General features: G+C 42.4%; 1 protein-coding gene and 2 non-coding genes across 3 annotated transcripts in view; 1 reads left to right on the top strand and 2 right to left on the bottom strand.

Moving 5' to 3' along the window:
- Positions 1 to 17133, bottom strand: part of UCHL3 (ubiquitin C-terminal hydrolase L3) — a 57543-nt gene extending 40410 nt beyond the window's left edge. The window contains exons 1-3 of the mRNA XM_049778948.1: positions 17127 to 17133; positions 3255 to 3383; positions 1182 to 1338 (exon numbers count right to left, since the gene is read on the bottom strand). Of these exons, the coding sequence (XP_049634905.1) occupies positions 1182 to 1338; positions 3255 to 3329 (232 nt within the window). The 5' untranslated portion in view covers positions 3330 to 3383; positions 17127 to 17133. The remainder of the gene's footprint in view (positions 1 to 1181; positions 1339 to 3254; positions 3384 to 17126) is intronic.
- LOC126016515 (small nucleolar RNA SNORA51) lies at positions 13766 to 13898 on the top strand. Its single transcript, XR_007498310.1, has one exon. It is a non-coding gene; the product is annotated as a small nucleolar RNA SNORA51 (small nucleolar RNA).
- Positions 17134 to 18236: 1103 nt separating the features above from the next.
- Positions 18237 to 18399, bottom strand: LOC126016544 (U1 spliceosomal RNA). Its single transcript, XR_007498338.1, has one exon. It is a non-coding gene; the product is annotated as a U1 spliceosomal RNA (small nuclear RNA).
- Between the last annotated feature and the right edge of the window lie 2288 nt (positions 18400 to 20687).

Below are 20687 nucleotides of genomic sequence, written 5' to 3'. Positions count from 1 at the left end.
AATTTTAAAGAAGACAAAGTTGAAAAGATTTGCTATAGTAATGAGATGTTTATGAAAATACAAGAAGAATGCTATTTGTCAGGTAAACCCTTTGTACTGGTAGGTTAGGAATACATACTATATACATACTGGTGGATTAGACTAAAGGTTAGGTATTAAGCTACGGATTCATATTTCTTCTAAGAGTATATAATTTCTTTTTATTTTTTTTTGGGGGGGGGTTCTTGGGTCACACCCGGCAGCGCTCAGGGTTTACTCCTGGCTCTACACTCAGAAATCGCCCCCGGCAGGCTCGGGGGAACATATGGGATGCCGGGATTCAAACCACCGTCCTTCTGTATGCAAGGCAAATGCCTTACCTCCATGCTATCTCTCCGGCCAACAGTATATAATTTCTTATTAATGGGGTCCTGGGGAGACCTCAGTGGCAGAGCATTTACTTTATTTGTTGGCAAGAGTTCTATACCCAGCACCAGGCCATCAACCTATGTTGAGTCCTGGCCCCACAAGGTATCCAACCTCTGACACACGGCAACCAATTCTGTGCAAGCATCACAACTCATGTTCCCAGGCAGCAATGCAACTGCATGCACGGCCCGCTCAAACAAATGGACAACTCCCAGACAGCACAATGACAAAAATGTGTGAGGCACTCATCTGAGTGTGAGAGCTCCAGTTATCACAAGGACAACAAAGGAAGGGATGGGAGAAGAAAAGAAAGAAAGAAGGGTTTATTTCAGGGGTCTCAAACTCAATTTACCTGGGGGCCGCAGGAGGCAAAGTTGGGGTGAGGCAGGGCCACATAAGGGATTTCGTTACTGAATATTCGCAATAAAAAAAATCGCATTAGTAAGAAAAAAATCGCAAAAAATCAAATTAAACATTTGCATACCCCAACGAAACTGCTCGGGATATGCAAATGTTTAATGTGATTTCTTACTAATGCGATTTTTATTGCGATTATTCGGTAAGCGAATAATCGCGAATACTGTGATATTTGAAGGCCAGCTGCGGGCCACAAAATGTTGTACATAGGGCCGCAAACAGCCCTCGGGCCACAAGTTAGAGACCTCTGGTTTATTTAGTTCTTTGGAGTAAAAATGGATTAGGGCACCACCTACTGTATGTAGTGTGTTAACACAACATTGGGAGAGTGAGAGTTAGAAGAAGGAATTCCTTACCAAAGTGCATCTTGTCTTTATTGTTGGCAATAGCATGGATCAAGCCAATTGTTCCACAGGCATTGCTGATCGTTTGCTTCATGAAGTACACTGATGATGTGACATCCTGTCCCTGAGACTTGATTTTTTCTTCCTCTTCTGTTCTGAACACTTCATACTATTATAAAAAAAGTCAATAGAACATTATAAAAACACACACACATATAAGACTAGAAAAATTCTAATGATCCAGTAAAGACTATGACATTTCTTAATTGAATATTGTCAGAATAATAATGGGGCTTATATAGTCTGACCCAGAAATCTGTCTAAAATGAATAATTAAATAGATCATAACTATATAGAAATACAACTTTTATCTAGGATTGTTTTAAATACTTAATAAAGAGGTATACAAGAAAATAAAGAAGCTGATCAAAACTACACAGGTAATCTCCAAACCAACAAATTACTGAGATTTTGATTATTTGTTAGTTTAATTTTGGTTTTGATTTTGAGCCCCACCTTTTGATAGGGGTTATTCCTAGCTCTGCAGTCAGGAGTTACTCTTGGCAGTGTCCTGGGATGAGAGGGATTGAACATGGGTTGACCACATCCAAGGAAAGTGCCCTGCCCAGTGTACAATGGCTCCAGGAATTTCATCGTTAAGATTTCCCTACTGTTATTAGCACTTATTACCAAAATTCACACTATCATTTATAAGTACATGATATTCATCAAATTCACTATAAACTGTAATAACTGGTATTAAAAATATTGTGATATAATAATGCCAACATCTTGGGTTCTGTATGAGAGGCTAAGCCCACATCTTGGTTCTTCATTCATTAACTATTCCATGAGGGCAACAATGTCTCTGTGCCTCATTCTCCTAATTTTAAAAAAAGGTTAAAAAATAGTAAGTTAAAGATGGAGTGAAGGGGCCAGTCCAATAGAACAGCAGTAAGGCATTTGCCTTGCTTGAGGCCAATACAGGATGGAGCTCGGTTCGATTGCTGGCATCCCATAAGGTCCCCGAGCCTGCCAGGAGCGACTTCTGAGTGCAGAGCCAGGAGTAACCCCTGAGCACGGCCAAGTGTGACCCAAAAACCAAAACCAAAAACAAACAAACAAACAAATGAACTTAAGAGAAGGAAGAGGGGAGATATAAAAGAAGAAGTACGTAATGTTTTGCTTAATGATTTCTTGTGATTTTCAGGCTGTTATGGTGTAGGAGACAACAACAGAATATGCTGGGGACCACCAGGGTGACCTCAAGGAGCTTGGGGGCATATAAGACCACATCCCTGTTGGGCACAGGCCTTGCATATGCCCAAACCCCTCTGTCCTGGACCTTCAAAACTAATTTTTTTTTTTTTTTTGGTTTTTAAGTCACACCCGACGGCACTCAGGGGTTACTCCTGGCAGGCACAGGGGACCATATGGGATGCCGGGATTCATATCATCATTTGTCCTGAATTGGCTGCATGCAAGGCAAATGCCCTACCGCTGTGCTATCTCTACATTTCTTAGGGTAGTCCCTACTGCCAATATTTCCTCCAAAAGAAGTCATTTTTTTCGTCATTGAAAAACTGTGAGTTAGAATGTTGTTCATAATTGAGTTTCAGTCACTCAATGTTCCAACACCCATCCCTTCACACACACACACACACACACACACACACACACACACAATCCCTTATCCTTTACCAGTGCACATTTTCAACCCCTCCCCCGCACATCCCACTTTCCATCTCACCCCTGCCTACCTCCCCCTTCCCAGGCCCAAGGCTGCCTCTAAGGCAGACACTTTTCTTTCCTTCTCTCTTTATTTTTCTTTTTCCCTTTTTAGGCACTTTCGTTTGTACTACTATTACTGTAAGGGTATCGTGCATATCACTTTACCTCTTTTTAGCTCCCAGTTCTTGTCCAGAGTGATGACTTCCCATTATCACTGTCACAGTGGTCTCTTTTCTGTCCTAACTGCACTCCCCTCATGGGAGTCATTTATTCTTAACAAAAAACACAATTTTTGAATCTAAAAGCAAAAAAGGAACTGTTCATTTACTAGAAGATTTTTATCTTCAAAATTACCTTTTCTGTAATGGGGAAGAGTAGTAACACTGCACATACAGGCCTTGGTACCATACTAAGGAGCTCAGGATCCATTCCATACACATCGACAAATTGCCACTTTGGATGCAGACCTAATTGCTTGAGGAACTGTGAAAAAGGAAAAAAGAGGATCATGTTGAGAGGGAGATAATTACCATATATGGACTGTGTTTCTAAAACACAAGAGGATGCAGGGTAGCAAATAGTATTTAAACTCGACAAGAATAAAGCAATGCAGGATTTCACAAACAGGACGGGAAGAGCAAGTCATCATTTTATCAGTTGATAAACACCTGAAATTCATATATTAGGCAAAACTCCTATTTTCACAGTCTAGTATTTCAAAATTAAAGGCAACAAACCAAGACTTTACCAAAACAGACTGGTGTGAGAGATAATTTTTTTTTTTTAGATTTTCTTTTTTTTTTCTTTTATTTAAACACCTTGATTACATACATGATTGTGTTTGGGTTTCAGTCATGTAAAGAACACCACCCATCACCAGTGCAACATTCCCATCACCAATGTCCCAAGTCTCCTCCTCCCCACTCGACACCCGCCTGTACTCTAAACAGGCTCTCCATTTCCCTCATACATTCTCATTATTAGGACAGTTCAAAATGTAGTTATTTCTCTAACTAAACTCATCACTCTTTGTGGTGACTTCCTGAGGTGAGCTGGAACTTCCAGCTCTTTTGAGAGATAATTTTTAACTCATTTAAATCTTGATTTTGAAGGAGATAACTCTAGTAAAGAATTATTTTGTTTTGTTTTGTGCTTTGGGGGTACATCCAGCAGTTCTCAGGGCTGACTTAGTCCTGCCCCTGCATGCCAGGACCACTACAGGAGTGGGCTCAAGGGATCATTTGTGGCTCTAGATATCGAACCAAATAAGGTAAGTGCCCTCCCTGCTGTACTATCTCTATAGGCCAGTACAAAATTATTTTCATAGACAATCAAAACAGATTTAATAATTAGCAAAAATGATAATGATTATAGACAGACAACATGTCTATCATGTTCCATCAGCGAGTAAAGAGAAAAAAAAAGCCAAGAAAGCCCAAGAGACTTGAGAGTGAACACCCAAAAATGCTTGACAAAGTAAGTTACTAGCTTCCTGAACTTCTAGCACACAATGAAACCTATTCAACTTCATCTTCATCGCCATTCCGACATCTGAAAAAAGTAACTGCAGCAAAAGCTCAGTACTTTTAAAAAACTACTGAGATTTCATCAAAAAAATAAAATACCACACCATAATCTATTGCAAGGATAAAAGAAAAAATGAGAAAGTCAACTTTACAATTCTTTAAAGATAGTTACATATAAAGCTTTATACAGGCAGAAAATAAATTTTAAATGATAAATGAAAAGAAACAAAATTAATTTTTTTTTTTGGTTTTTGGGTCACACCTGGCAGTGCTCAGGGGTTATTCCTGGCTCCAGGCTCAGAAATTGCTCCTGGCAGGCACAGGGGACCATATGGGGCGCCGGGATTCGAACCGATGACCTCCTGCATGAAAGGCAAACGCCTTACCTCCATGCTATCTCTCCGGCCCCTACAAAATTAATTTTAAAAATCATATTAAAATGCATCATTATAACTTCTAGAATATATGATGGCAGTTAATAATCTAACATCTAAAATTTAAAAATAATTAAGTCTGGAGAAATCGCATGGGGATTGAGGTGTTTATCTTGCATGCAGCTGACCTGTTAGATCCCTAGCACCCCCCTGAGAACTACCAGGAGTGATACCTGAGTACAGAGTCAGGTGCAAGCTCAGGCCTGCCAGAAAAGCCGAGAGATAAAACAGTAGGGATGGTGCTTGCCTAGTACATGCCCAATTCAAGTTTAATCCATGGCATGAGATAACAGCTCCTCACGCCCTGCCACGAGTGATCTCTGAGCACCACTGGGTATGACTACCCCCCAAAAAAGAGAAAGCTTGCAGAAGAGACCCTCCTTAACATGATCAAATATAGAATTTTAGAAATGTTTAGTGAGAAATATTTTTTGGAGAGGCCAGAAAGACAGCTCAAACCAGGTTCAATCCCTGGCACCACATAGATTTCCAAGCACAAGCACAACCAGATCTGTCCCTTGAATACCACAGTATGGCCCAATGAAGAAAACAAGGGTCTGAGTTAGTACAGCATGGCCGAACTGGGTTTGATCCCCAGCATCTTATATGATCCCCAGACCACCGGGAATGATTCTGCAGAATCAGAAATAAATCCTGAGTACCATAAGGCCTGGTCCCAAAACAAAGAGAAAAAAGAAAACAAAAATGATACTCAAAAGGTAACTGAAGATTATGGAAAGAACTTGTTACTGAAAGTGAAGGAAGTTTGCTATAAACTACAACTAAAAGGCATGCCAGCTAAAAATTCAAAGAGAATCATTGCAGCGAGACTGATTAGCATCAAACAGAGAGAACAAATGACTAAATGAAATAGAAAAATGGCTGCATTTCAACATTTTAACTTTTTTACTCATACCATTATTTAAAGGAAACTGATGTAAGGACATTCAATTCAATTACTATCAAGTATATCAATTTCATCTTTTTTTTTTTTTTTGGTTTTTTGGGCCACACCCGGTAACGCTCAGGGGTTACTCCTGGCTATGCGCTCAGAAGTCGCTCCTGGCTTGGGGGACCATATGGGACGCCGGGGGATCGAACAGCGGTCCGTCTCCTAGGCTAGCGCAGGTAAGGCAGGCACCTTACCTCCAGCGCCACCGCCCGGCCCCTCAATTTCATCTTTGACTCTGGAGTCAGATTCCCATAGGAAATCATCAGATGAATAAAAAAAAAAAAAAGCAGCTATTAATAGTAGCTACAGCAAGGAAGTGGAGAAAGCATAGGGAAGAGGGTACTTCAACTTTCACCTCACTTTTTTTGTTTGTTTTATTGGGAGGACCACACCTGGTCCTAGGAATTACTCCTGGGTTACTCCTGGCTCTGAGCTCAGGGATCACTCATGGTGGTGCTCAGGAGACCATATGGGATGCTGGGGATCAAACCCAGGTCAGCTGTGTACAAGGCAAAAGCCCTACCCAGTGTACTACTCAAGCCCCTTACCTTACTTCTTAAAACATGAAGATATCCTAAACTTTTATTAAAAATAAAAAACAAGTTGGTGTTTAAAATGATCACACAAAAATATAAAAAGGACATTCTCTGAAACAGTAACAATGGATATGTGAACTCAACTTTTTATTCACTAGTTTTTTGGGGTTTTTTTTGGGGGGGGATGGAAATTTACACCCAGCAGCGCTCAGGAGTTACTCCTGGCTCTGTGCTCAGAAATTGCCCCTGGCAGGCTCAGGGGACCATATTGGATGTCGGGATTCGAACCACCATCCATCCTGTGCTGTTGCATGCAAGGCAAATGACTTACCATGTGTTATCGCTCTGTCCCCTTCATCAGTTATTTTTTCCCATATGTGTTACTGGGGTTAGGAGGGGTGGGTCAAGTGGCAGAGAATCGGCTTTGCATTCAGTTCAGGGATTATATTGGGGAACTATGTGGTGCTCGAGACTGAACCCAGGATTCCCGCATGCCAAGTATGCACTCCAGTCCTTTGAACCAATTTTTTCGGTTCTGTTCTTTATGGAAAAAAAAAATTACCTTCATTTCAAAGATCAAATACCAGAGTCTCACCATGCAAAGCCTCTCCGCTCCCATCACATTCTTGGCCCTTCAAATTTGCTCCTAAGTCATATTCTCTGGTATTCACTGACCTCGAGTATGGTAGCAATAAATTCTGCCTTGTCACTAATGTACTAATTACAAGTTAGGAAGGAAAATTATACTGATCTAGGAACTGCCTGATATTACTACCGCTGAAAGTACAGTAGTAATAGTTAAAGAATTAGGCAACTAGGGATCAGAATGATAGCACAGTGGTAGGGTGTTTGCCTTGCATGTGGCCAACCCTGGACGGACTCTGGTTCTATTCCTGGTACATGTGGTCCCTCAAGCCTGCCAGGAGCAACTTCTGTGTTGCTCAGGAGTAATCCCTGAGCAAAGCCGGGTGGGACCCAAAAATTAAAAAAAAAAAAAAAAAAAGAATCAGGCAACTAAGAGTTAAATGAGGTTCCAGAGAGATATCATGGAGGTAAGGTGTTTGCCTTTCATACAGAAGGAAGGTGGTTCAAATCCCAGCATCCCATAAAGTCTCCGGAGCCTGCCGGGGGCGATTTCTGAGCATAGAGCCAGAAGTAACCCCTGAGCGCTGGCAGGTGTGACCCAAAAACCAAAAAAATAAATAAATAAAATAAAAATAGTTAAATGAGAAAACTGTTAAAGCCTAGAAACAAGCAAAGAAAAACTTTAATGGGAGATTTAGGAAGGAAAAAATACAAGGAAAACAAAAGTGGAATTGTATAGGTACAAAAGAGGAAAAGACTATAAACATTTTATGTGGGGGAAAAAAGAAAAAAAAAGAGTAGTTACTTCACTGCAGGGATCACATGATCATTGTCAATAACAGTGATACAATGCTAGTCTACCTTAAAAGAAGTAGCAAGGAGGGGCCTGAACAATAACAGCACAGTGGTAGGGCATTTGCCTTGCATGCTGCCAATCCAGGAGAGATGGTGGTTCGAATCCCGGTATCCCGTATATTCCCCCATGCCTGCCAGGACCGATTTCTGAGCAGTCAAGAGTAACCCTTGAGCACCACTGGGTGTGACCCCAAAACAAAACAAAACAAAAAAGTGGCAAGGACTGGAGTGCAGGCTTCACTACAGAGGTCCCAGGTCCACTGGGGGCAATCTCCAAGCTCTAAGCTGGGAGTAACATCTGAGAATCACTGGGTGTGAGTTTCCCCAAATAAAAATAAAAGATAAAAGAACCATTTCTGGATAATATAGCAGCCCACTTTACCCAATACCCAACCTGGATTACTCAGAGTACAATACAGTATCAGCTCTAGTAGGCCTATTTTTTGAAGGGCAAAATGACAAAGAGAAATTCAAAGAATGTTGACCATTGGGCAAGAGTGTACTTGGGCACTGGCCTTGTATGAGGCTGACCCAGGTGCAATCCCAGACACCTCAAATGGCCTCTGAGCCCACTTGGAGTGATCCCTGAGTGCAGAATCAGGAATCAGCCCTGAAAACTGCCAGGTGTGGCCCTTTCCCTCAAAAGAGGTGAACAGGCATGATAGGATTTAGAAACCATCCCAGCTGAAAAATCTGGGCATGTACAGAGAAGAAAAGATTTCTTTTGTTTTTTTTTTTGTTTGTTTTTTTGTTTTTTGTTTTTGCGTCATACCCGCCAGTGCTCAGGGGTTACTCCTGGCTGTCTGCTCAGAAATAGCTCCTGGCTGGCACGGGGAACCATATGAGACACTGGGATTCGAACCAACCACCTTTGGTCCTGGATCGGCTGCTTGCAAGGCAAACGCCGCTGTGCTATCTCTCCGGGCCCAAGAAAAAATTTCTTGACTCTCATTCTCAGATAACTTCATTATTTTATTTTAAAACACAAAAGCTATTAGACTTACTTTATATAATTTCAGTGGCAGGAGTTATAGATAACACAAAGAATTTACAGAAAAAAATTTTAATTCAAAAATGTTATCATTATTCTAATGTTACTATTATATTATTCTCATTATAATACAAAAAAATCATTATTATAAGTTCATAATGGGCAAGAAAAGAGCTTCTGCCTTGCATGTGCGAATCCCTGGGTTCAACCTCCAGCACTGGCTCTGCCTGGTCCCAGAGCACCCCTCAGTGTAGCCTGATGGCACCAGTAATGGCCACAGAGCTTCCCAAATAATGCCAACCATTATCTTCCATAACAATACTTTTTTTTTTAATTAAGCCATTTTCTGAAACAAATCTTTGCTCTCTGTAGAATTTAAACAAATGATTTATAATCACATTGGCAATAAGTGGGGAAAAGGGGGTCTGAGCAACACCGGGCAGTACTCAGAGGCCATTCCTGGCTCTTTGCTCAAGAACCATGTGCCTAAAGGAGCATTGGTGCTGGGGACTGAAATGGGATAAGCTCCTTGCAAGACAAGCACTAGACCTTCTGGACTATTTCTCCAGCCTCGAAGATGATTTTTAGAAAGACTTTCAGAGCAGGAAGAAGCGCCTAAGACTTAATTTATCTGTACTTTATTTGTACTTCAGATAAGTCCTTGCTCTAACACAGTTTATATCTTAGTGGTAGGACAAGTAGTACCAACCAGTAAAAAAATCACAAAGAAAGGAGGTTTTTTTCACAAGGTGATATTATGAAGGAAACAAAACAAGACACTGGGGCCAGAGAACTATCACAGTGGGTTGGAAGCTTGCCTTCACTCAGATGACCTGAGCTGGATCCCCAATCCCTGTTAGGATTAATTCCTGAGTACACAGCCAAGAGTAAGCCCTAAACATTGGCAGGTGTAGACTCCTCCCCGCAAAACAACAACAACAACAACAACAACAACCAAGACTGACGATTTTGGGAGTGGGGGAATGGACATATTTTAACTGTGTTAGCAAGGAAAGATAGGTGAGGTAAATAGCAAAGAAGACTCAGCAAAACAGAAATAACAACAAAACCAAAAAACACTAGAGCCTTTCCAAATTAGCACATTGTTGAATAAGAACCAAAAACATCTTCTTTTGGGCATTGGCCAACGTGGTATCCAAGGAAGGTTGGAAAAATGTTTCCTGACATCACGTGGCTTCCCCAAGGATAAAACCCCCAAAGACCACAAGGTGTGGCCCAAAAGTCAAGAAAAGGTATATAAAAGTAAGAAATCGAAAGAGACGGGACCTTGTAAAGAAAATCATTCTGAGAAATGGGGGGGGGGGGGGGAGGAATCAGAATGATCACAAAGTCCAGAAAAGAAAATGCTGTCAAGAAGAATGATTTGGATTATCCTATCAACTGATGCTAAGAGGTCAAGAAAGATGGTCACAAAAGTCACAGAACATGGTCCTGGGATCTGGCAGAGATAATTAGTATATTTTGCAAGAATAATTGCAATGAAGTGAGGAAGACAGAATCAAGCTAGACAAGAGTACCATATTTTTCATACCATAAGATGCCCCCCTCCCCAGTGCATCTTATGGAGTGAATGCCGCCTGGAGCTGAAGCCTGAATGCAGGGGAGGAGAGCATCTAAAACAGGGGTGGCGAACAGGATTTTTACCCTCACTCAAAATAGCAAAATGCAATACGTGTTTAATATATATATATATTATTGTTAAAATTATATGCTTGTGTGTGAGTGTTTTGGCAGGTCACTGCGTGGTGTGGCTCTCTGAATCTCACAGTTTAAAATTTTGGCTCTTTGTGTGGAACTTGTTCGCCACCCCTGATTCTAAAAACTAAGTGAGTCTTATGGTCAGATGCATCTTATACAACAAAAAATACAGTAATTCAGGAAAAAAAAACTGAAGACTTTAGCGTTAGCTCTTACAAAAAACTCTCAAAGTTTATGGAGAAGAAAACAGTAATAAGGTGGTAGAAAAGGGCAGGGAACAAGGGTGCTGAAGACAAAGTTTGATATATTACCAGATGTTCGCATATTGTGGGTAGAAAATAGTTATGTCAAAGCAAACTACCATTTTCTCTGGATATCATACTTCATGACAGAAAAGATTTTGCCTCAAAATCAAAATGAATGGGTTGCAGAGAGCTTAACTGGCACATAACCGACCCAAGTTTGACCTCCAGCACCCCATATGGTCCCTTGAATTTCACCAGGAGTGATCCCTGAGAACAGAACCATAGGAAGTCCTGAGCACTGCCAGATGTGATTCAAAAACAAAAATCACCATGAGGAGTACCTCTATTGGGTTTTATAGAAAAAAAATTTGGTTCTAGGGCCAGAGTGGTGACACAAATGGTAGAGCGTTTGCCTTGCATGTGCTGACCTAGGACGAACTGTGGTGTTCAATCCCTCAGCGTCCCATATGGCCCCCCAAGCCAGGAGCAATTTCTTTTTCTTTTTCTTTTATTTTTTGGTTTTTGGTTTTTGGGTCACACCCGGCAGCACTCAGGGGTTACTCCTAGCTCTAATGCTCAGAAATCGCTCCTGGCAGGCTCGGGGGATGCTGGGATTCAAACCACTGATCTTCTGCATGCAAGGCAAACGCACTACCTCCATGCTATCTCTCCAGCCCCGCAGGAGCGATTTCTGAGTGCATAGCCAGGAGTAACCCCTGAGCGTCACTGGGTGTGGCCCAAAAAAGCAAAAAAAAAAAAATTAATAAATTGGTTGTAAAATACAACATATAGAAAAAAAAATAGGTATCAGGTCACTGCGCTATATTCAAATCAGGAAACATAATCAAGATGAAGAACCTAGTATAATCTTTAGCAAAATGCTTGCCTGTATCACAGGCTAGACCTTGTTAAAATTTTAACAATCTTAAATTCACTTTCTATCAGATACTAGCTGCTGTTATTCCTCTGACGCATAGGTAAATAAGAGTTTAAAGTCCTCAGTCTTTTTATCACTTAACTGCTTTTTATTCTAGATAAGCCCTACCTATAAAGAAAAAAAAGTGGGGCCAGAGCAATATAGTGCAGCAGACAGGACACTTGCCTTGCATTCAACAAACCTGTGTTCAATCCCCAGGAACACATGCTGTCCCGCAAGCTCCGCCAGGAGTGACCTGAGTTCAAAGTTAGGAGAAAGCCATGAACACTGCTGGGTGTGCCTCTCTCCCCCACATGCACTCAGAAGGAATCAACTCCATTATTAACTAACAAGAGCAAGGCCTTCTTACCTTATCTTCTGAGACACCTAATTACTAGCTAATGTCCAACAGCAAGGAATGATATGCATAAGGTATGTGAGGGCCGCTCTCAATCATAGTGGGCATCATCACTGCATGAAACAGGAGTTGCGCAAACCAACTACCAAATGGTAGCAGAGTTAAAAATCAAGAGAAGAGTGCCAGAAGACAGCTCCACAGACAGGGACACATACTTTGCATACAGAAGCACTGGGTTCAATCCCATGTCATGGACTCCCCCCAAAGCACTGAGCCAGAGAAAGTCCATTAAATCCCCAGTATTGTGGCCCCAAACAGTGGGGGTGAGAGGAGGAATCAAGAACAATAAAAAGTCTACAATTCCATTAAATTGAAGAAATAAAAGATGGTGGGAATAGATATTGCTTTTGAGGGTTATCTGTGGCTTAATGTATTGATTACACACATTTTATGTTAGTTAATTTTTTAAATTTTCTATTCTCAGTTCTGCCACTAACACACAGGAAAATAAAAAATAATCCTTTTTTTTAATTGCAATTAATCAATGGTAGGGGCAGGAGGGAGATCCCAAAGGCTAGATAAGAACATCCATGTTCTGACAGGTGGGCCCACCCCCAAGCACAGAGCTAGAACTAGAAGTAGCTACAAAGAAAACTAATCCAGGGGCCGGGCGGTGGTGCTAGAGGTAAGGTGCCTGCCTTGCCTGCGCTAGCCTTGGATGGACTGTGGTTCGATCCCCCGGTGTCCCATATGGTCCCCCAAGCCAGGAACAACTTCTGAGCGCATAGCCAGGAGAAACCCCTGAGCGTCACCAGGTGTGGCCCAAAAACCAAAAAAAAAAAAAAAAAAGAAAAGAAAACTAATCCAACCTTCCTACTCACCCATTCTCCCAGTAAGAGCACACAACTTCTTAGTTTTAAAACCAAGTGAACCACACCATGAAAGGTCAAAAACTATGTAATCACATTTTAATAACATCTTTTCTCTGCTTATGTCACCCCACATGGCTCTTTGTTACTATGTGACATACTGTTTTTCCTGATGGATCCTCATCATTGTACCCACTAAACTTTACAAGTTCTAATAGTCTGTCTTTCCTAATGAACTGAAAAGTACAAAATCATAAATATGATAACTACAAAGGCATAAGATCACCCACACATGCCTGGTTTTACAAACCCATACCATCGAATCAATGTAAATAAGTGAAGCGTTTCTGTAGATTAAGATCACTTAAGAACAATGTGTAGGGGCCCGGAGAGATAGCACAGCGGCGTTGGCCTTGCAAGCAGCTGATCCAGGACCAAAAGGTGGTTGGTTCGAATCCCGGTGTCCCATATGGTCCCCCGTGCCTGCCAGGAGCGATTTCTGAGCAGACAGCCAGGAGTAACTCCTGAGCACTGCTGGGTGTGGCCCAAACACCAAAAAAAAAAAAAAAAGAACAATGTGTAGGGGCCAGAGCAATAGAGCAGCAGTAGGGCACTTGTCTTGCTCGCAGGTGACCCAGGACTGACCTGGGTTCGATCCCCGGGTTCCCATTTGGTTCCCCAAGTTAGGAGCGACTTCTGAGCACATAGCCTGGGGTAACCCCTAAATGTCACTGGGTGTGGCCAGTGGGATATTGGTCTTGGGAATGTTGCACTGGTGAAGGATTTATATATATATTTTTTTTTTTCTCTCTCTCTATATATATACATATGTATATATACATATATATTAAAAAAATCAAAAACAAAAAGAAAAGATAAGGCCTCCCAATTCTTAGCACAGGCTGTGTTCTTTACACTGACTGTATAGAAAGAGGAGGTACAGTAAATGCACCCCATATACACCTCAACACAGGCCCTTTGCCTGGTCTGTTTTGTGAATTGGGGGACAAAAAAAAAAAACCAACGTGTATAGGCAGACAAGTCACATAAAGTCACATTAAGTTTTTAGTTACATAAATTCACTTATTAAAATATCTAAAAATAATTCTTTAAGTCAGTTTCCTCCTCCCCTATCACCAAGACGAGAAAAAGACAAGAAAGTTCTCTCTCCATTCTATTCAGCTTTGTATTGAAGGTCACAAACAGCACAAAGAGAAAACTATATGAAAGGCATTATCAATTGTATGTTGAAAAGAAATATCTATTCATAGAGAATATAACTATCTACGAGAAAACCCCAATGCTTCCATACATACCAAAAAAAATCCAAAATATAGACAAAATGTATTAAGATTAAGGTATAGCAAACACAGAAATATATAGGGGCCAGGGAGATGGCCCAATTGACTGAACTAATACAAGTCTAGTGCAATCCCAAGCACCACCTAACACGCACACACACAAAAGACTCCCAAAGTCAATATATAAAATTAACTGTGAGACCTGAGTAAGGCGCTTGCTTTGCACATGGCCTCCCCAGGTTCAATCCCTGGCAACCCAAATGGTCCCAAAACACTTGAGGAGTAATTCCTGAGCAAATAAAAAGAAATAAGCCGTTACCCACAGCTGCCATAACCTCCCCCCAAGTCAACTGTATTTCTATACATAGCAATAGAACATTTCAAACTGTTTGACAGACTATAAACATAAAAGGCTAGAGTGAATACACGGGGCCCCAAATCTGATTCTGGCACTGCATGGCACCCCTCCAATAAAAGAGTATCAATTACAAAAAATGCCAAAACACATTATATAGGTATAATTCTAACAAAGTAGATAAAACACTGCTAAAAACTATCAAACTCTACCCAAGTAAATGAGATCCTCACAGAACACAGGATTTACTGATGGGACTTTTTATAGAAATTATTAGGCTGATTCTAAACTGTATCTCGAGGAGTCTGAATGATAGAGTAGAGCATTTGCCCTGCATACAGCTAACCTGGGTTCAATCCCTTGGCACCCCATTTGGTTCTCCAGTTCCATAAGAATGATTCTTGACTATAGAGTCAGGAATGAGCCCTGAGTACAAGCTAGGTTTGGCCCCCCCCAAAAAAAACAAACCAAAAAAACCAAATAAATCAGTAAAATGGATATGAGAAGGATAAGTAAAACTGCATAAATGTTTTTTTAAGAACACAGAGGATTCATACTTTCTGACTTCAAGACTTACTATAGTTAGTCACTGATTTAAAATAACACACACACAAATCAGTGGAACTGAGTGGTTTAGGTATAATAAGTGATTTCTCCAAAAATGTGCAAACCATGTGGCTGATCCAGGACAGACCTTGATTCAAAACCAAATGTCCCATATGGTCTCCCATGACAGGAGCGATTTCTGAGCGCAGAGACAGAAGTAACCCCAGAGTGTCACACCGGGCGTAACCCCAAAGCCAAAAAATATATAAATAAACGTGCAAAACAGGGTCCTGGGGAGGGAAGTGCCTCCAGTGGGAGAGCACGTGGCTTACTTAAGGATGCTCAGGGTTCAAGTTCCAGCACTACAAGGAACCCCTTAATAACTACTTGGTCTGGCTACCACACAGTAAAGAAAAATGGTATATAAATATAGTTTTCTATCAAGTTTAAGAGAAATCCACATTTTCTATGTAGTATATGCAGCATACAATATAGATGTTATTTTTCAATTTGAAGACACACATTTGAATTCAGATTCACTTAGAGATAACTGAACTTTTGTGTGTGTGTATATATCTGATTATATACACACATAAGTTAACTTGAATATATATACACATATATATTAAGAAAAATCACAAAAATTAATTCTACCTTTTGTCTTTATAAAGAGGTAAAAATATTAGCAGGCAATAAATGGAAAGCAGATTTCAAAGAAGAGAAACTAAAACACCATGGCAAGAATAACATAGATGGGCCCGGAGAGATAGCACAGCGGCGTTTGCCTTGCAAGCAGCCGATCCAGGACCAAAGGTGGTTGGTTCGAATCCCGGAGACCCATATGGTCCCCCGTGCCTGCCAGGAGCTATTTCTGAGCAGACAACCAGGAGTAACCCCTGAGCATCGCCCGGTGTGGCCCAAAAACCAAAAAAAAAAAAAAAAAAGAAAGAAAGAAAGAAATAACATAGATGATACAAACTGGGTTTTAATCTTAGTATATATGTATGTGTAATATACATATATAAACTTAGTATATGTATCAGCATATTTCTAGATGACTAAAGAAATACAAGACAGGGGGAAAGGGGTAACCATCATCATTTCAAAAGTACCATTGGTCTGAAAAAGAAAACAAAGGCTTTTCTGTAACACTACCCTATGTCTATCTACTTTCTGTGCATAAAAGATTGTTTACAAGGTTTTAAAAACCAAAATCCAATCAAGGAAGCACATGAGTGACCAGTGGAGAAAGGAAATAAACCAATAAGCCAACCAACCAAAAAAAAAAAAAAACCCCACTAATAAATAAATGAAAAAAAAATATATATATATAATGATTACCTGAACAAATCCAAAGTTCCAAGCTGACAGCACTTACTATTTATTGTTCTTTTCACTGAGTGACTGGCACATGACCCCCATGGTCCCTGTCCCCCCACAGCATCCAGCCAGAGTAGGTGGCCAAGAATGGCGTGGGCCTTCCTAGAATGCGCTTTCTAAGGTCTTTAAAAAAAAAAAAAAAGCGACTTCTACAAAAACTGCCAGTCAGAAGGGACTGGAAAGCGAGGGGGTGTGGCAGAGAAGAGGGGGTGACTTGCTGGGGCAAGAAGAGATGATTGGGAGGTGAGTTCATGGTGCAGGCGGTGGATGAAATTACAAGGGCCTAGGGTGGGCGAGTTTACAGAGCTTGGAGTCAGGTGAAGTGTCGGCCCATTAGTCACCTGCAAGGCCCAGGGGTGGGAAAATTAGGGAGCACGGTGACAGGAGCAGGGAGAAGCTGGGGTGCAAGGCCCAGGGAAGAGGGGGTGGGGGGCAGGCCCTACCATCTGCAATCTCAGCCCTAGAGATGATGCAGGCAGCTTCTCTTTCGGGAAAGGGGACATGACCATCTCCAGGGGTCGGATGGGGTCCCCCCTAAACCGATCACGAGCGGGAACAGCATGCAGAGCCCGGAGCACCCTGAAATCCCCAAGAGGTTTCCCTGGGCTGCGTGGAAGAGGTGGCGGGAGGCATTCAGTACTCTGGAGTCCTCACTCACCTGGTTGGTGACCTGAAAAGAAAAAAGAAACAAAAAACAAAAAACAGAGATTTAGACGCAGTTGGCCTTGACCCCGCGGCAGCAGCCCTGGCTCCCTTCCCTTCACCCCAGAGCCCATGTCGCACCTCGGGATTGGCCTCCAGCGGCAACCAGCGATGAGCCTCCATGGCCGATGCGCCCGGGCCGGCCCCTCTCCAGCTCTGACAGCCGCCGCTTCCGCCCCCGCGCGCCCTGACCCGGACGGGTCCATTGTGTCGTTCCCGGGGGGGGGACAGAGCCACGGAATGCAAAGGGTAGGGTGTTTCTGGCGCGTCCCACCCCGCCTGCCTCACAGGGAGCTGCACCGAACAGGACATTCCACTGAGGATCCGGTCTAGGGGAAACGGGGTCCAGACCGCTGCCGGAGAGAAACATCCCCCCGAACTTCTACCCCTGCACATTTGGACTCTTCTAGCCCCACCCCCACCGAGCGCTCCCGAGTTGCGCATGCGCCACTCGCTGCTCCTGGACCGCGTGCTCGTCGGCGCCCGCCCTGGGCTGCAAGGGCAGCTTGAAGACGCTAGGGGGCGCGCCGCCGAGGCCAAGTCCAGCGAGACTAGAAAGCTGGGTAGCATCCATCCATCCATCCATCCAATCCATCCATCCATCCATCCAATCCATCCATCCATCCATCCATCCATCCATCCATCCATCCATCCATCCATCCATCTATATTTGGGGTGGTCCGTCCATCCATTCATCCATCCACCCATCCATCCATCCATATTTGGGGTGGTGCCCAGGCCATCCATCCATCCATCCATCCATCCATCCATCCATCCATCCATCCATCCATCTATATTTGGGGTGGTGCCCTGGCCAAAGGTTGTTTGGAAGTCGTGATCTAGGTCCTGCGGTATTGGGATTCAGAAGGAATGTGTTGGACTGGTCTGCTGCTACATCCCCCCTTTTTTTCCTGAATGCCTCATGGACAGGCAGCCAAAGTTTTTCAGGGCCCTAAGGCCTATGAGTACAGGTTATTTTTCTTTTCAAGCATCTTTTCTTACAGGTGTTTTTTTGTTTGTTTGTTTTTGTTGTTTTGTTGTTTTGTTGTGTTTTGTTTTTTTTTACCAGGGGAGAGCGCAAACGCAGTCCCCCTCTACCATAAATTACGCAGTCGAGTTTCCCACATTTGGGGAAATCGCAGAGGTCAGCACACCCGGAGTGCAATGGGTGATCCTCACCCTGGGGAAACCACCTTCGTGATCATGGTGTCGCCCCTGACAGGTGTTATTTTTCATGCTGCCCTCTCTGCAGAGTACAAGCTGCTTTGAAAATGTTCATTTTGGGGACCTGGAGAGATAGCACAGTGGCGTTTGCCTTGCAAGCAGCCAATCCAGGACCTAAGGTGGTTGGTTCGAATCCCGGTGTCCCATATGGTCCCCCGTGCCTGCCAGGAGCTATTTCTGAGCAGACAGCCAGGAGTAACCCCTGAGAGCCACCGGGTGTGGCCCAAAAACCAAAAAAAAAAAAAAAAAAAAAAGAAAAGAAAATGTCCTTTTTTTTTACTGAAACCCAATTGCAAACATTTGTAATCATGGTGCTTAAATCAAGATATTAAAAAATAAGCAATAAAATAAAATGTTCGTGCAATAATAAACAGTTTTTGAAAAAGCCTTCCCCAAAAGTTAGGCCTTTTCCAACATAGTACCTTCCCAGGTTTCAGGATCTGTTAGCACGCTTTTCACTTTGGTTGCATTGAATGAGGCATTCAGGAAAAAGGGGGATGTAGCCCTCTGCTGTGTCAGAATGGGGTGCATTTTGATATAGCTACTCAGTTTTCTTTGACAAAAGTTGTGGGGTTACCTATCATTGATCTGACATGGCAGAAAAGTGTTGGCTAAGCTCACTAGTATAAGTTGGAATTGGGCCAAAGAACAAAGATTCACAGTGAAATGTGATGGTAGCTAATGAAAGTGCAGTTCAAAGGGAAAAGGGGGAGCAGCCTGAAGGATTCCTGGAGAAGGGGATCAGCTGGACAGAAGCTTCAACAATAGTAGAGGTTAGCCAGGCTGAGTGGTCCACAATGTTCTTGAGAAGAGAAAGTGCATCTTGGAGCACAGTGGGTAGGGCACTTACCTTGCATTCAGCCTATCCGAGTTCCATCTCTGGCATCCCATATTGTCCCCCAAGCAAAACCAGGAATGATTCCTGAATATAGAGGCAGGTGCAACCCCAGAGCATCACTACGTGTAGCCCACAAAGTAAACAAACATAGAAGTGCATCATTGTTACAGAGCCTGCAAGAATAAAATGGCAGTGGTGATGAACCAGAGCAATAGTACAGCAGGTAGGGAATTTGCTTTGCATGTGGTTGACCCAGTTTACCTCGGCATCCCACATGGATGAGCACCGCCAAGAATGATCCCTGAGCACCACATGGTGTGACCACCACCCCCCCATTAAAAAATGACAGTGGTAGAGGCCGGGCGGTGGCGCTAGAGGTAAGGTGCCTGCCTTGCCTGCGCTAGCCTAGGACGGACCATGGTTCGATCCCCGGTGTCCCATATGGTCCCCCAAGCCAGGAGCGACTTCTGAGCGCATAGCCAGGAGTAACCCCTGAGCGTCACCGGGTGTGGCCCAAAAAAAAAAAATGACAGTGGTTAGTGATGATGCTGTAGAGATAAACAGGAACAAGTGAAATCAAGAAATCTGGACCAGCAACCAATGCCTGGTTAAAAACAACTAGTGTGTAGACTCAATGGAATGCTACTCTACCATAATGAAAAGTAAGTAAAAGATGAAATATGCCTTCTGGAACAAAGTGGTTGGAAGTTGAGATGATTATGCTAAATAAAATCAGAAAGCAAATGGCAATTGGTTAAGATTACACCCATATAGGATATAACTCTCACCGCAGCCAATTGGCAAAAAATCAACAAAAAAATCACTGCTTGATTCAGTAAACCCTATGGCGCCTAGCAGCCAGGAAGAGAGATGGTGATTGGAGGAATGGGTCAGAGGGTCTTGGAGGTAGGTTACGTTGATACTTTGGTGTTGGGTGTTGGGGTTCCTACACATTAAAGATGTTAAGTGATACCCTCTTGAAATTTTATAGTATTGATCAATGATTAGTCAGTAAAAAAAAATAGTGATTCCAGACAATTTAGAGGGTGGGTATGAGAAGAAACTCTTTAAATAAGTCAATTAAAAGATGAAAAAGGGGGCCAGAGAGATAGCATGGAGACAAGGCATTTGCCTTGCATGGAGAAGGACAGTGGTTCAAATCCAGGCATTCCAGATGGTCCCCTGAGTCTGCCAGGAGCAATTTCTGAGCATAGAGCCAGGAGTAACCCCTGAGCACTGCCGTGTGTGACCCAAAAACCAAAAAAATAAAAACGTTGAAAGGGAAAGTCTATTCTGTTTAAGAACAACTCATAAACTGGGCATTGTAGCTTTTTATAGTTTTGTATATGTTTTCCTTTATATTAAATGGAATTACAATGTATAGATGATAGGATATTTTCATTATTGTCACATAGTAAAATCAATACTTTGGCATCCACCTATGAAATATATATC

Source organism: Suncus etruscus, chromosome 8, assembly GCF_024139225.1.
Source record: "Suncus etruscus isolate mSunEtr1 chromosome 8, mSunEtr1.pri.cur, whole genome shotgun sequence".
Lineage (NCBI taxonomy): Eukaryota > Metazoa > Chordata > Mammalia > Eulipotyphla > Soricidae > Suncus > Suncus etruscus.
This window is presented reverse-complemented; position numbering and strand designations above follow the sequence as displayed.